At 45.3% G+C, this 15,037-nt stretch overlaps 1 protein-coding gene across 2 annotated transcripts in view; it reads right to left on the reverse strand.

Moving 5' to 3' along the window:
- The window catches only part of ZSWIM7 (zinc finger SWIM-type containing 7), a 184,796-nt gene that overhangs the window by 82,989 nt on the left and 86,770 nt on the right, over nucleotides 1-15,037 (reverse strand). For both annotated transcript variants that reach the window (XM_083172386.1, XM_083172387.1), the window contains exon 3: nucleotides 1,745-1,766. In XM_083172386.1, the coding sequence (XP_083028512.1) occupies nucleotides 1,745-1,766 (22 nt within the window). The remainder of the gene's footprint in view (nucleotides 1-1,744; nucleotides 1,767-15,037) is intronic.

Raw genomic sequence — 15,037 nt, forward strand, 5'->3', positions numbered from 1 at the left:
TGACACGTATAACATCTCAGCAAAAAGGTTTATAAAAAAAAATTGATAGGGTAGAAGCAATGGAAGGCATTGTAGAGGAGCAGCATAAGCATGAAGTCATTCTGTTGGTGATACATGAAGGTGGTGTGTGACTCTGTGGCAAAACTAGCTAAAGATAATAGGCAAGAGTGCACAGTCAACACTTACAACAAGAAACTGCTCATTTACTTATACCCCTTTCACACAGCACTTGTTAAACGGTATATTGCCGGGTTTTTTTACATTTTTAAACGTTTAAGGCTACAGTAGGAAAGCACCATGCAGTGGAAAAGTGCCAGAGTTGATTTATCGGTTAAAGATAGCCGGTATTTCAAAACGTTTAAAAAGCAGAGTCCTACACGTTTCAGAGCCGTTTTTTATGCAGTGAGAATGGCTCTGAAACGTTATTTAGTAAAAACAACATACTACAGACCTGTGATAGGCTGGCTGCCTTGAAACATGTTCAGGGGATTAAACGGGTTAACTGATGTAAATGGTATTTAAAACAGTCATCTACTGCAATGTGAAGGCTCAGACCCGTTTAAAATACTGTTTCAAAATACCGCTTTTTAAAACGTTTAGGCAGTGTGAAAGCGGTATTACAGTATTATGTTTTTTGTTTTTTTTAAGAAACGGGAAAGGAATCTAAACCAAAGGCGACAAATGAAGAAGTTGCCTATTGCAACCAATCAGCTTCTACCTATCATTTATAAAGTGCACTCTGCATTCAGTCCGATTCTATCTATCTTATTATAATGGACAACTTCACCACCTCTCCTCTTTGGAAGGTTTGCTACAGCTCCATCCTAATCAATTAGGATCTCACCTGCCTGCAGCCATTATCAGGCCCAGGCTCCTGCCAATCTCTATAAGCAAAGCTGGAATATTGTTTATCTTCTGGTATTTCAAAAAGCCCATACAAGTCTATACTCCCCAACCCATGGATTTGTACACTCATGATTCTATTTTCTCCAACCCACTGACTTCAGCGGTTTCCCTCCCCCCAGGCAAGTCCAGTAGTGGGGTATCTCTGATTTCTACCCCAGCCAAGTGGTTCTCTGTTCATTGGTGTCAAAATGCTGACAGTTAAATAGTCAATATGGTTTTAGGTCAATATTGTCAAAAAGTTGCCCAAAAGGTCGACACAGAAAAGGCCAACACATGGTTTTATTTAATTAGGATTAGAGTTAAGCTGCCAAGAGGGTACGGTCAGGTTTAGGCACTTGTTAAAGGGTTAGGCTACAGAAGGGGCGATTAGGGTTAGGCACTAAGGGGAGGGTTATGATTTTAATAACAATAAAAGTGTCAACATTTACTGTGTAGATCATTTGCATGTCAACCTTTTGACCCTGTCGACCAATTACTTATCTACGTTTGGTCTATTCTTCAAGCCACATCCCCACTTTGCAACTCTAAAATGAGAGTTTTCTTCTTATTGGGAAACCCAAAGGCGATGGTGTGTTTTGCAAGCATTTGAATCTAGCTCCCCATTTGGTTCATACTTTACTATAATACTAAACAAGTATTTAGCTAAAAATAAAAAGGAACACATCAAGCTTGGCAATGAGCGAGGGGATTATACACACCTTGTAAGTGCAAACAACTGAAGCTTATTACATAAATTGTAGTCTATTAGGTAATAGGTCAGAATCAGGTCACTTAACATCCTGAAAGCTACTTTCTAAATAAACTACAACAGTACAACATATCAATGCAACACACTCACCCTAATAGATGTTCATCAGAAACTGCAAACAAAACAAGCAAAAAAAATGTATTAAAAACAATGCAATTACATCTTTTAAGTATCAACACAGTTTATGATCTCCATTTATACCCCTTTCACACCGCACTTGTTAAACGGTATATTGCCGTTTTTTTCTCACTTCAAAACGTTTAAGGTTGCAGTGGAAAAGTGCCAGAGTTGATTTACCGGTTAAAGATAACCGGTATTTCAAAACGTTTAAAAAGCAGAGTCCTACACGTTTCAGAGCCATTTTTTATGCAGTGAGAATGGCTCTGAAACGGTATTTAGTAAAAACAACAGATTACAGACCTGTAATCCGCCTTGAAACGTGTTCAGGGGATTAAACGGGTTGACTGATGTGAATGGTACTTAAACGGTATTTAAAACGGTAATCTACTGCAATGTGAAGGCTCAGAACCGTTTTAAATACTGTTTAAAAATACCGTTTTTTAAAACGTTTTGGCAGTGTGAAAGCAGTATTAGAATAGTAGTTAATAACATAATAATAAAGTACAACAAAACTGTTCTGTTCATGCATAAGCATAATTCAGTTAGCCACAGGTTGTACTACGTGGCCTCTTCTCTGAGGAAAGTGTTAAATGCTATTTCATTAGGGAGTCAACAATCAACTCAATACAATCTCCAAGGCTGCTCGGAAGGTGTGGACAGATCACTGGTGGATCACATGGGGCCTACCTCACAATTTGGTCAGGACTGTTCCAATTTGAGATACGTGTCCTGACACTTAGTGGCTGCACCTACAATGCCATTTCTAATCCAGGGCGGTGGAATAAAGCAGGCGGACTATTTTTCCCATCCACCCAATTGAGTCACGAGTGTTTCAGTGTCTAACCTGGCGGCACACGAGGAGGGGCATACTGGATGGATCAGATGGTTGTGTGGGCTGAACACAGGCACGCACTGACACAGCTCTCAGATGTAGGAACTAGAATATCGTGGTAATTCTGAAGGAATCAGGGTGGATTTTTACGTACGAGCTAACAAGCGGTTTTAATCTAAAATGCCTACATGGGCCCCCCACAAATCAATATATTTGGTTATAGATACAAAGCACGTAGCATCCAATTTCTTTCAGTGCACATCTTGATGAGGCACCGTACTAGTAACCTTTCCAAGTAAATAGCCTATATAATTAAATCACAAAGTACACTTTAATCTAGTTTATTATTTGGAATGAGTAGATGAGGACACAGTCTAATTTCAGCGATTTGTTAATCTATATTTATTTAGCATCAGGGTGGCCTCAGAGACCTGAGTATATATACTTTACCAGGATGTGGAGAAGATAAAAAGCCATCAATAGTATTAGCAATATTTGAAAGGAGATTATGTTATAGAGGAAGAATTACTAAGATAAGAGACCTTTCATGAACATGTGCAGATAATGCCAGATGTAATACAAGAGGAAGCAATTGTTTTAGACTTCTAACAAAAACAAAAAAGTACAGGCATTCCCAACCACAGTCCTCAAGGCACACCAATAGTGCAGGTTTTAGTGATATCCAGGCTTCAGCACAGATGGTTTAATCAGAATCTCTCAGATACTAATTAAAAGGTGCCCACACACTAGAAAGATCTGCGATCATAAGAGGTGCGCATAAATTAGCCTTCAAATCTTTTGCCTGTCCTGGACAAAAGATTTCAGGCAAGCGCACATCTTTACCAAAGATTTTTCTTAAGATCCCTTGTGCGTTCCTATGGATCTTTTGTTAAATCTTCTGATCTTTTGTGCAGCACGTAAGATCAGAAGATTCAGCTAAAGATCCACGGGAGCGTGCATCGGACCAAAATCGGACGATTTTTGACCGATTATCGGTAAACATCATACGATATATCAGCCGATTTATCGGAAATCAGCCAAAAAATCGTTCTAGTGTGTGGGCACCTCAAGCCTGGATATCTACAAAACCTGCACTGTTTGTGTGCCTTGAGGACCATGGTTGGGAATGCCTGGAATAGTACAACAGGAAGAGAGAACAGCTGACCATACACCTGAACAATGTCTGGATGATCAGCACAATATTGATGGGTTGTGTGACAGATTGTGTGCACATCGTGAGTAATATCGGTATGATGAGCAGTAACGTGATTTGGGCGGGGTTTGTACTTCAAACTGATATCTATATTGCAGTGTAAAAATAAAGCAGCCAGTATTTACCCTGCACAGAAACAAAATAACTCACCCAAATTTAACTCTCTCTGCACAAGTTACATCTGCTCCACCTTCAGTGCACATGGTTTTGTCCATTAACCCCTTCACTGGTAATCCCGAGAATTTTTCGGGCTATGCCTTAATGCCCAGGCTGGCAAGCCCGGAAAATTCTCGGGATTGCCAGTGATAAGCGCCGGGCACCGCTGCCGAGTTCATCGCTGCCTGGCTCCCTCTCCTCCGCTGCGCCCCCGGCTCACCCCGCCACCCGGCTGTTGCATTACAGCCTGCGGCGCCGGCTTAGGATGGGTCCCCGCATGTAGGGACGGGGCGCCGTGCAGCGGCTGATTGGCGATTCCGCGGCGCTGCCCGGACCCGTCGAGACAGCGGTGGTTTTTTTTTAGGGAGCGCTCCCCAGAAAAAACTCGCCCAGTGGGAAGCGCTCCCTAACAATAAAAAACACCACTGAAGGGGTTAAAGAAGAAGTTTTCTTGTGGAGTGAATCAGAATCAGGCACAGAATCAGCTAAAGCTGGCGTAGCCCCCTGTGGTGAAGCACCGGCTGTGGTGCTTTACCGCATTTTTTGTTTAGTGCATCCCGACCCATGAAACAACCTAAATTAATAAAAACCAGAAAAAGACTTGAGGAAATAATAAAAGCCTGTGCCATTGCTTTCAGACAAGCTATAATTGTAATAATAAAAAATAAAATAAAATCACATTTTAGGAAACATGTACAAAAAGCAATCTAATTTATGTCTTCCACATTTCACAGCTCATGGAGAAGTTGATTTAACACAGAACAAAAACATCGACATCTTGTATGAGGTTTCTCTGGTTCATCTCCTTTTCTTACACTTCTTGCATTGACAACAGCTGATTATTTGACTGCCATAGCTGTCCATGGAAGAAATGATAAATTCTATGGCAAAATAAGATCAGAGGTGGTGAGTACCTTCTAAACGGCGGCTCGTCTCAGGGGAATTCCACATTGCATATTTAGTGCACATCTCATTTTCAATAAATACATAAAAAGGGATTTTTGTAAGAACTTACCGTTCGAATCCCTTTCTCTGATATGGTCCTGGTGACACAGCTCAACACTGGGATGTAGGAGGGTCCGAAGGAGCCAGGCACCTATCCTAAAGTTTTAGAGGGTAGGCTCCTCCCCTACTGCATCCCTGGACTCTTCAGTTCATCTTTCAAAGCCACTGGAATACATTAACTCAGTACAAACGCCTGCACATATTATATGCACATTTTATAACAGAAACTGTTAACTTTTAACCATTTTAACATGAACATCATGAAACTTCTGGCATACTTACTGAGCGTAAGGGAGGGATCGCTGTGTCACCAGGACCATATCAGAGAAAGGGATTCGAACGGTAAGTTCTTACAAAAATCCCTTTTTCTCTTTCAATGGTCCTGGTGACACAGCTCAACACTGGGACGTTCCAGAGCCGGTCCTTTGGGAGGGTACGCTCAGGTCTGCAGCTCTCAGCACTGCTCGCCCGAATGATGCGTCCTCCGACGCGAACTCATGGAATCTATAGAATTTGGCAAATGTGTGAACAGATGACCAAGTGGCAGCTCTGCAAACCTGCTCAGCTGTGGCCCCATGTCGAACCGCCCAAGAGGTGGCGACTGACCTGGTGGTATGCGCATTTATTTTGGCCGGTACCGGTCTACCCACCTTGGTGTATGCAAAGGCTATCACAGACCGCAACCACCTAGCAATAGTCTGCTTAGATGCAGGCCAACCAATTTTGTGTACGTCATACAATACCAACAATGTGTCAGTTTTCCTGACACTCTTCATTCTGTCCACATATATGCGTAAAGCACGCACAACATCCAAAGTTCTCAACTTGTCCCTTTTCTTAGAACCCTCTGGGGGTTGAAACACAGGTAGAACTATCTCCTGATTTAAATGGAAGGTAGATACCACCTTCGGTAAAAACTGAGGCACTGTTCTCAAAACAGCCCTGTCATCATGAAAAATTAAGAAGGGAGATTTACATGACAAGGCTCCCAACTCTGAAACTCTTTTAGCAGATGCTACTGCTAACAAAAACACTAGCTTCCACGTGAGAAACTTAAAATCAGCCGACCTTAAAGGTTCAAATGGTGCCTTCTGAAGGCATTCCAAAACCAGTGATAGATCCCAAGGTGCTACTGGTTGCTTGTATGGAGGTTTCAACCTGGATACTCCTTGTAAATAGGTTTGAATTTCCGGCAAAATGGCTATCTTTTTCTGGAAATAGATGGACAAGGCCGAAATCTGCACCTTCAGTGACTGAAGGCTTAGCCCCGATGAAAAACCATCTTGTAAAAATTCCATCATTCTTGATAGCTTAAAATGAGATGTATGAGCCTTTCTTCTCTCACACCATCGAATGTAAGTCTTCCAGACTCTATAATAATTTGCCGAAGATACAGCTTTTCTGGCTTTTATCATCGTCTGTACTACTGCCTCAGAAAACCCTTTCCTTTTCAAAATGGTGGTTTCAATAGCCAGGCCGTCAAAATCAATCGATCGGAATCCAGGTGATTGAATGGGCCTTGTCTTAGAAGGTCTGGTCTCAGAGGTAGACGCCATGAGTCCACAGACAACCTCTGAAGCCTCGAGTACCAGGACCTCCTTGGCCAATCTGGGGCCACTAAGATCACTGGAACCTTCTGCCCCTGTATTTTCTTCAGAAGTCTCGGTAACATTGGTACTGGTGGGAATGCATAAAGGAGATCTCCCTGCCAGTGAATAGTCATGGCATCCACTGCCTCCGCCAGTGGATCCCTCGTTCTGGCATAGAACCTGGGCACTTGACGGTTGACCCTGGATGCCATCAGGTCCACATCCGGGATTCCCCACATCGAGGTGATCTGGTGAAACACCTGAGGGTGTAAGCTCCATTCCCCTTCCTTGAGCTCCTCCCTGCTCAGGAAGTCGGCTTCTATGTTCTCTATTCCTGGAATGAATATAGCCGATACAGCTGGAACATTCTGTTCCGCCCATAGGAAGATTCTGGACACCTCCCACATGGCCAATTTGCTGCGTGTACCTCCCTGGTGATTCAGATACGCCACAGCTGTGGCATTGTCGGTCTGAATCCTCAAAGGGAGGTTCTGTAACCTGTCTCCCGCCAAGGAAATCACTTTCCAGACAGCTCTCAGCTCCAAGATGTTGATTGGTAACGCTGATTCCTCTGCCGTCCACAGGCCCTGAAGCCTGAGATCCAGGACTACTGCCCCCCAGCCCCTGAGACTGGCGTCGGTAGTTACTACCAACCAGTCCCAGGTCTGTAATGACCGACCCCACTGAAGGGAATCTACTTCTGTCCACCATTTCAAGGATTCCTGAGTGTCCGAAGACAGCACTATCATCTCGGATTTCATGGTCAAAGTGTTTCCTGACCAGGCTGACAAAATGTTCCATTGAAACCTCCGAGAGTGGAACCTGGCAAATTGAAGCGTCTCGAATGACGCCACCATTTTCCCCAGGAGCTTGAGGCACCTCCATACTGAAATGCTCTGAGCCCTGAGAATCTCCTGGACTAGGGTGACCAGATCCCTGGCCTTTATCTCCGGGAGGAAAACCCGATGAAGATGGGTGTCCAGTATGACTCCCAAGAATTGGAGTCTTTGTGACGGTACCAACTGAGATTTTTGCAAATTTAAAATCCAGCCGTGAGCCTGCAAAAAACTGATGGCCTCTGCCAAGTGACTCTGCAGCATGGCTGCTGACTCCGCTTTGAACAGGAGATCGTCCAAATAGGGTATTACTGTGATTCCCCTGAGCCTCAGCACCGCCGCCATCACTGACATTATCTTTGTGAATACCCTTGGCGCGGTTGCTAGCCCAAAGGGTAACGCCCGGAATTGTAAATGCAGGTCTCCTATGGCAAACCTCAACAAGGTCTGATGCTCCGGGTGTATAGGGACGTGCAGATATGCGTCCTGGACATCCATGGACGCCAAAAATTCTCCCTGGTCCAGACTCAGGAGTACTGACCGTAGGGACTCCATTTTGAAATGGTCTACCCATAAATGAACATTTAGAGACTTCAAATTTAGTATTGGTCTGAAAGACCCGTCTGGTTTGGGCACCAGGAACAGCGTGGAGTAAAAGCCTTTCTTCCACTCTGTCTTGGGGACTAATGTAACCACCCCTTTTTCCAAAAGGGAGTGTGCTGCTCTCACAAGAGCTGTACGCAGCCGTGCCTCCTTTGGTAAGGATGTGGGAATGAACCTCTTCGGAGGTGGCCCTCTGAAAGGGATTTTGTAACCCTGTGTTATAATATCTAACACCCAGGCATCCTGGCCTAGAGAAGCCCAAGCGTCCCTGAAGAGTGTGAGACGCCCCCCCACTTTTGTCACTGTCGGGCGAAGCCCCTGACAGTCATGCAGAGGGTTTGTCCTCTCCTTTATTGGCAGGCTTCTTGTGAAAAGAGCCAAATTTTGACTTTTGTGTCTTGCCTCTAGAGGACTGAAACCTTCCCCTGAAAGACTGTCCTCGAAAGGACGCACCACCTCTAGGGGAGGGCCGAAAGGACGGCTTAAAAGCAGAAAATCTGGACGTCTGCTTTGCTGAGGAGGCCGGCAGGAATGTACTTTTGCCGCCTGTGGCCTGTTTTATAATCTCCTCTAATTCGGTACCAAAGAGTACCTTTCCTTTGAAGGCTAATGTTTCCAGAGCCTTCTTGGACTCATTGTCTGCTTCCCAGGCTTTAAGCCAAAGCACTCTCCTGGCATTAATGGAGACTGTGGACACTCTGGTTGCCATTTTAATAGCTTCCTCCTCTGCTTCAACTGCATATTCTGCCGCTGCCTTAATCTTTTCTGCAAGCAGTAATGCACCAGGGTCAGCCTGCAGCATGGTGCATAATTCACCAGCCCACTCTATCATGGCCTTAGAAACCCAGGCTGAAGCAATAAGGGGTCGTAAGGTAAACCCCACCCCTTCAAATATAGCTTTGAGGTTTCCCTCCAGCTTTTTATCCACAGAATCTTTAAAAGCTGCACCGCCTTGTACTGGTAATACAGTAGCCTTGGACAAACGTGCCACTGAAGCGTCCACAACTGGGACCTTTTCCCAGAGCTCCGCATGAGACTCTGGCATGGGGTACAGACTAAGGAATCGTTTAGGCATCTGAAGCCTCTTATCAGGAGTTTTCCAAGCCCCTTCTAACAATTCCTGTAACCCCTCATCTGAAGGAAAAGTAACAGCCTCCTTCCGCTGTCGCTTAAAAACACCTTTAACAGGAGTCTTATCCTCCACAGTCAGCTTTAAAGCCTGCTTCACAGCTACAATGAGATCATCTATACCAGCAGCAGAGTTCTCTTCCAAATCATCACCCTGATCCCAGGGGATGTCAGTATACTCTCCTTCCTCTTCATCTACCACAGTAGTTAAAGCATAAGACCTTCTAGGGGTCCCTGCCACATCATCCATTTTGTCCAGCATTTCACTGAACCTGTTAATCCCTTTTGCAGTATCCTGCATCACCTGGATCAGTGCAGGATCTGCCTGGGTAAGAGGCAAGGAGCCAGACGACTGCTGAGATGATGGCATAGGTCTCTGTGATTCTACCAGCCCATCACTCTGCCTGTCCAAAAGCTGCACCAAAGCGTTTACTGACCTGCCTAGGGCCCTGGCCCACGCAGGTTCCATCTGCTCTGCCCTATGGGGATCACTGCCCATGGGTCTCACATCAGCGCAAGTAATACATAAGCCCCCCTTGGCCATCTGCTCAGGGACAAACTTTTGTGTGCAAACATTGCACGCGCTCAGTGCACTAAGGGCTCCCTCCCCCAAAACCACAGCCTGATGCTCAGACATGATGCAAGTGATAAATGTATATCTATCAGTATACACAGTGCAAACAATGTACAAGCGTTTATACAGAGCAATGCACCCAGTCACTTATCTGTCTGTTGGTTTCAACTGCGGGGAAGCGATGCCCAGGAAATCCAAGTCACTCTGCCAGGATCAGTAAGCCAGCTCAGCTCCGCTGCAAGCGTTCTGAAAGGCGCCAAAGTCAGAGTGAAGGAAGAGACCACAGGTCCCTGCTGCTGCGGGGTCCGTGACCTTTTGGCGCCAACCACCCCCAGCAAGCCGCTCCTTAGGTAGGATTTCCTAGTTCCAGTGTCTCCCCCTCAAATGGGGATCACTTGGAACATGCCTGTCACAACGCTGCTGTCCTCTCATCTAGGAGCTCAGCGTGTAAGCTCCGCATAAAATGGCCGCCGCCATCACGGAGCGCCTGTCCCCCATGATCCCCACCTAAACGTGGAGCCGGTTTCAGGGTACTCCGGAGCCCAGGCAGCCTTTTAGAAAAGGCTATAAGCGCTGCACAGGGAGACCAGACAGTGTCTCCCCTGTGCACAGTGAGCTGACAGGACGCGCTTCTGTCAGCTCCTGCTGCGCAAGCAGTGTGAGGATTCACTATGAGAATCCTCACACTGTGCCTACCTAGCTAGGGTAAAAGTTAATAAAATAATAAAAATCCCCTAACTACTCTAATTCTTCGGCTGCTCCTGCAGCCCTTTAGAATAGCACCCACTCCAGTGGGCACCTAACACGAACTGAAGAGTCCAGGGATGCAGTAGGGGAGGAGCCTACCCTCTAAAACTTTAGGATAGGTGCCTGGCTCCTTCGGACCCTCCTACATCCCAGTGTTGAGCTGTGTCACCAGGACCATTGAAAGAGAAAACATGTAAATGACATGGGCCCTTATTCAGATCTGATCGCCGTTACAAATTTGTTCTCAAAATGGGCAAAACCATGGGCACTGCAGGTGGGGCAGATGTAACATATATATAGAGAGTTACATTTGGGTGAGTTATTTTGTTTCTGTGCAGGGTAAATACTGGCTGCATTATTTTTACACTGCAATTTAGATTTCAGTTTCAACACACCCCATCCAAATGTAACTCTATCTGCACATGTTACATCTGCCCCACCTGCAGTGCACATGGTTTGGCCCATTTTGAGAACAAATTTGTACTGCGATCAGATCTGAATAAGGGCCATGGTGCTTATATGGGCTTAAATCCCTGTTGTCGATTTCAATGGCACAACAAAAATAGTATTTTATGCAAATTATTCATAACATTTTACAAATAAGCACAACATCCTGCTGGGATTTAATGGCATTTGCCACTTTCAGGAAACACATACATAAATATTTTGTCATTTGCATTATGGTATGCAAAAAAGGATTTCATGTTTAGCAGTCCCCATTAGGATGAACAGAAGTCATAAAGAGCTATTTACATAACAGTCTGTCTTGTAGAAATACTAAGCACGTTGGGGCTTCTGTTATAATGAAAAAGCAATGACTATGTGTAAGTTGTGAGGACAACACATACAGACCGGATGTTAACAAGTTTTCATTTGCTTTGTTTTTGTGTTCATCTCGCCCACACATGTCAGTCATGCCACTTGCCAGGCTCGGCAGCCACATCAAAAACAAGTCATATACCTTACGGCAATAAGACTTTTTTATTTTATTTACCAGCATAGGCTGATCGGGTGTGGTGTAAATAATCTACAGTGCCTCGGTGTACAGGTAATAGGTGAACACCCTATTTTTGACATGTATTAAGTCGACAGTTTCAAAATGTCGACATGACAATGATGGACCTGTGGACCCCTCCTTTTATAAAGTTGGGGTCCTACTCCACTGTTTCTAGGTTCCGCCACATACTAGGCTTTTGAGCTATACCCCACTACTGTCACTACAATGCCTTTTAGGGGGGCAGAAGAAAGAGTGAGTGGAGCGAGAGAAAAAGAGGGTGTCGGGGAAAGGGACAGCGAACAAGAAAGAGGCGGTAGAAGGAGGGAGAGAGTGAGTTTCATGGAAAAAGAGGGAATAAGAGAGGTGTGAGAGGGTGTCAGACAAAGGGAAGGAGCAAGAGAGGGAGGGGTGCGTCAGTAAAAGTGTTGGAGAGAGAATGGGAGAGAGGTAAAAGGTGAGGGAGTGATGTGATGGAAGGTAGGGCGAGAGGTGGTATGGTGACAGGTGGCGAGAAGGGGTGAGGTGACAGGGGATTATGTGACGGGTGAAGAGAGGAGGTGAGGTGAAGGGGTGAATTGATGAATGGCAAGAGGGGGTGAGATTGTGAGGTAACGGGATGAGGTGATGTGTGGTGAGTTAGGGTGAGGTGACTAGGGGTAGAGTGGATGAGGTTATAGGGGTAGGACAACAGGGGGTGAGGTGAGGTAACAGTGCAAGGTTCTCTGCTGTAAGCAACAGAGGCCAGTGCAGCGGCTGGGGAAACAGCGGCGGGTAGTGCTGGGAAGCCACGGCTGGCACAGCGCAGCAGCGGCAGTCGACGCCAGGATGCACGGCAAGCATGGGGAGCAGTGATGGGTGGCGCCAGATAGCAATAGCAGCTGCCCACCAGGCCTTGGGTGCCCAAGAAGGACAGGCATTTCAAGCAGTACAGAGCCCCAGGCATCTGTGGCTGCGGAGTATGCTGGTGTGTCTGGTTCAGCCATGCAGATCACAACACAAGGCTCACACAAGGCGGCGGCTGCTGCTGACGCACTCTGCCTGACACCTCTAAGCTGGCTGCAATAATTTTTTTAAACTAAGTCCCAAGTCCCCAATTTTAGGTAAAATAAGCGCTATATCACTTATTTGCGATCAATGAATATAATATTACATAATAAAAAGGCACCCTAAAAGACATGCATATTATGGAAGTTACATATTGTTTACGGATGCAATGTACCCTCTATATATCGGGGCGTATTCAATGGTTTTTGCAAGCTGTGACAGCGAGCAGTGCTGGGTTAAACGGCGAGGATCGATTGTTTTCGGTGATCCTTGCTGTTTAACCCCCTCCCCGACCTCATTGAATACAGGCCAAAGACTGTATTCAATGAGGTCGGGGAGGGGGGTTAAACAGGTTTTACGGTTATCCCTTAAATCAGAATATAATTTGAGCTTTATTACTACTAATTTTCTATTACATTCTGATATCATAAGACAAAATGAAGTTCTTCCTACACTGTGTGGTGGTTATCTGGGGCAGAAAATTAATTTGATAATATGGGATACGGTCGGTTGTTCGAAACCACAATGTCGACATACTGCGAAGTCAACATGCGTCTAGGTCGACATACTGCAAGGTCAACATGGGTCTAGGTCGAAATGAGACAAGGTAGACCGGTTATTATTATTATTGGACACAAGCATTAGTTCGACAGTCAAAAGGTCAACATGGGGTTTTAATACTTAATACTGTGTCCATGTCGACTGTGTCCACATTCGGGTAAAAAAACACGTAGACCTTTTGACTGTCGACCTAATGCTTGTGTCGACCTAATGACCTGTCGAACTTGCCCCATGTTGACCTAGACCCATGTTGACCTTGCAGTATGTCGACCCTGTGGTGTCCACCTAATCACTGTCGAAGATCTTTAGGTCAACCATATGATCCATACCCCGATAATACACCAAATTCCCAAATATCCTTCCACCCCTTCATGCTAAACAGCAGCTGATATTTAAACAGGACTGCAGCAACATTACCACCTCTGCAAATGACCAGAATATCCATTGAAGCATATGCATTAGTGAGTTACAGACTGTAAGGGAATGTTTAGCCATTGAGCAGATTTCAGGGAAAGTTGCGACGGTAGCAATGGGACAGATGTGACTAAACTATGAGACAACAATCCTAGGTGTCACCATTGCACTGGGACAGTGCCATTCATGTACTCCACAGTGCTCAAGTGATACAGAGCGGGGCTTTGTTGGAAATTGTGTACACCAGACAGCAGAAATGTGGCAGCTAGTATTGTCACTATGGGCAAGTGCTTGTCTATTTTCAGTGGCGGATTCAGGGGGGGGGGCACCAGGCCCCCCCTGGCATTTATTTTGTAGCGGAGGACCAGGGCTTTCCAACGAGCCCAGCCCCGTGTCTCTAGCCCCCCGGGAACCGGAGATATCGCCTGGCAAACCTGTAACGTTTTTTCCCCATAGGATAATATGGGACCCGTCAATTCCGACCCCCAACCGGTTCCAACGGCTCCCAGTTCCCACCCCGGCATCACAGAAGCTTGTGGTTGATTTCATTCAATTCCAATCGCTGGACCTTCAATATGATATCAGGCTGGTCCAAATCGGTCAATCGGTTCCAGAGATATTGCGTGTAAACCGATTTTTTTATTTTTGAAATGTAATTTCATGGCTGTTCATGTTCTTTGAGGGCAGATTACTCTGGAACCAAACGTTCCAGTTTCACTGGACCAAAATCATTCAAAGCCCGATCAAAAGTTCTTCAATATAATACTTGTCTCATGTAAATGGGTCAGTTGGTTCCGAAGATATAGCCGGTTAAATTAGATAACTGGTTAAAGGGGGGAGGGGTGGTTTTCTCTCCCCCTCACACCAAAAAATGCAGGGACTAGGCTGGTGTAAAAGGGGCCAACCTGGGAATGCATTTTCTGGTGTGGAAGGGGTATTATTTCAAACAGCCGGGACCTGCAGTGCTCTGAATACAGCCAGGCTCTGCCACTGTCAGTGGCTATCACTTCTGCCTGGTGGCGGCTGTCCCCCATTTACCACGAGCATGTAATCCCACATGGCAACAAGCATGGAACCTCTGGCAATGAGCATGTAGAGAAGCAGCATTTATGTAGCATAATTTTTTATAGGCATTATGGTGTTTGGCATAACACATAATGGACATAATGGCGTGTAACTTGACGTATAATGGACATTAATGGTGTAAATGTTTAATGCAAGCCTTTGGTGGACAATGTCCCTGTTTATGAAGTGTATTGTGAATTTTGACTTAATCTGTGTGGCATTATGTGAATTCTGGCTCAATCCATGTGGCATTATGTGAATTTTGTCTCAATCCGTGTGGCATTATGTGAATTTTGGCTCAATCCATGTGGCATTATGGGAATTTTGGCTCAATCCATGTGGCATTATGGGAATTTTTTCCCAATCCGTGTGGCATTATGGGAATTTTGGCTCAATCCGTGTGGCATTATGGGAATTTTGGCTCAATCCGTATGGCATTTTATGCATTTGGCTCAATCCGTGTGGCATTATGTGAATTTTGACACAATCCATGTGGCAT

Source organism: Crinia signifera, chromosome 2, assembly GCF_055691185.1.
Source record: "Crinia signifera chromosome 2, ASM5569118v1, whole genome shotgun sequence".
Lineage (NCBI taxonomy): Eukaryota > Metazoa > Chordata > Amphibia > Anura > Myobatrachidae > Crinia > Crinia signifera.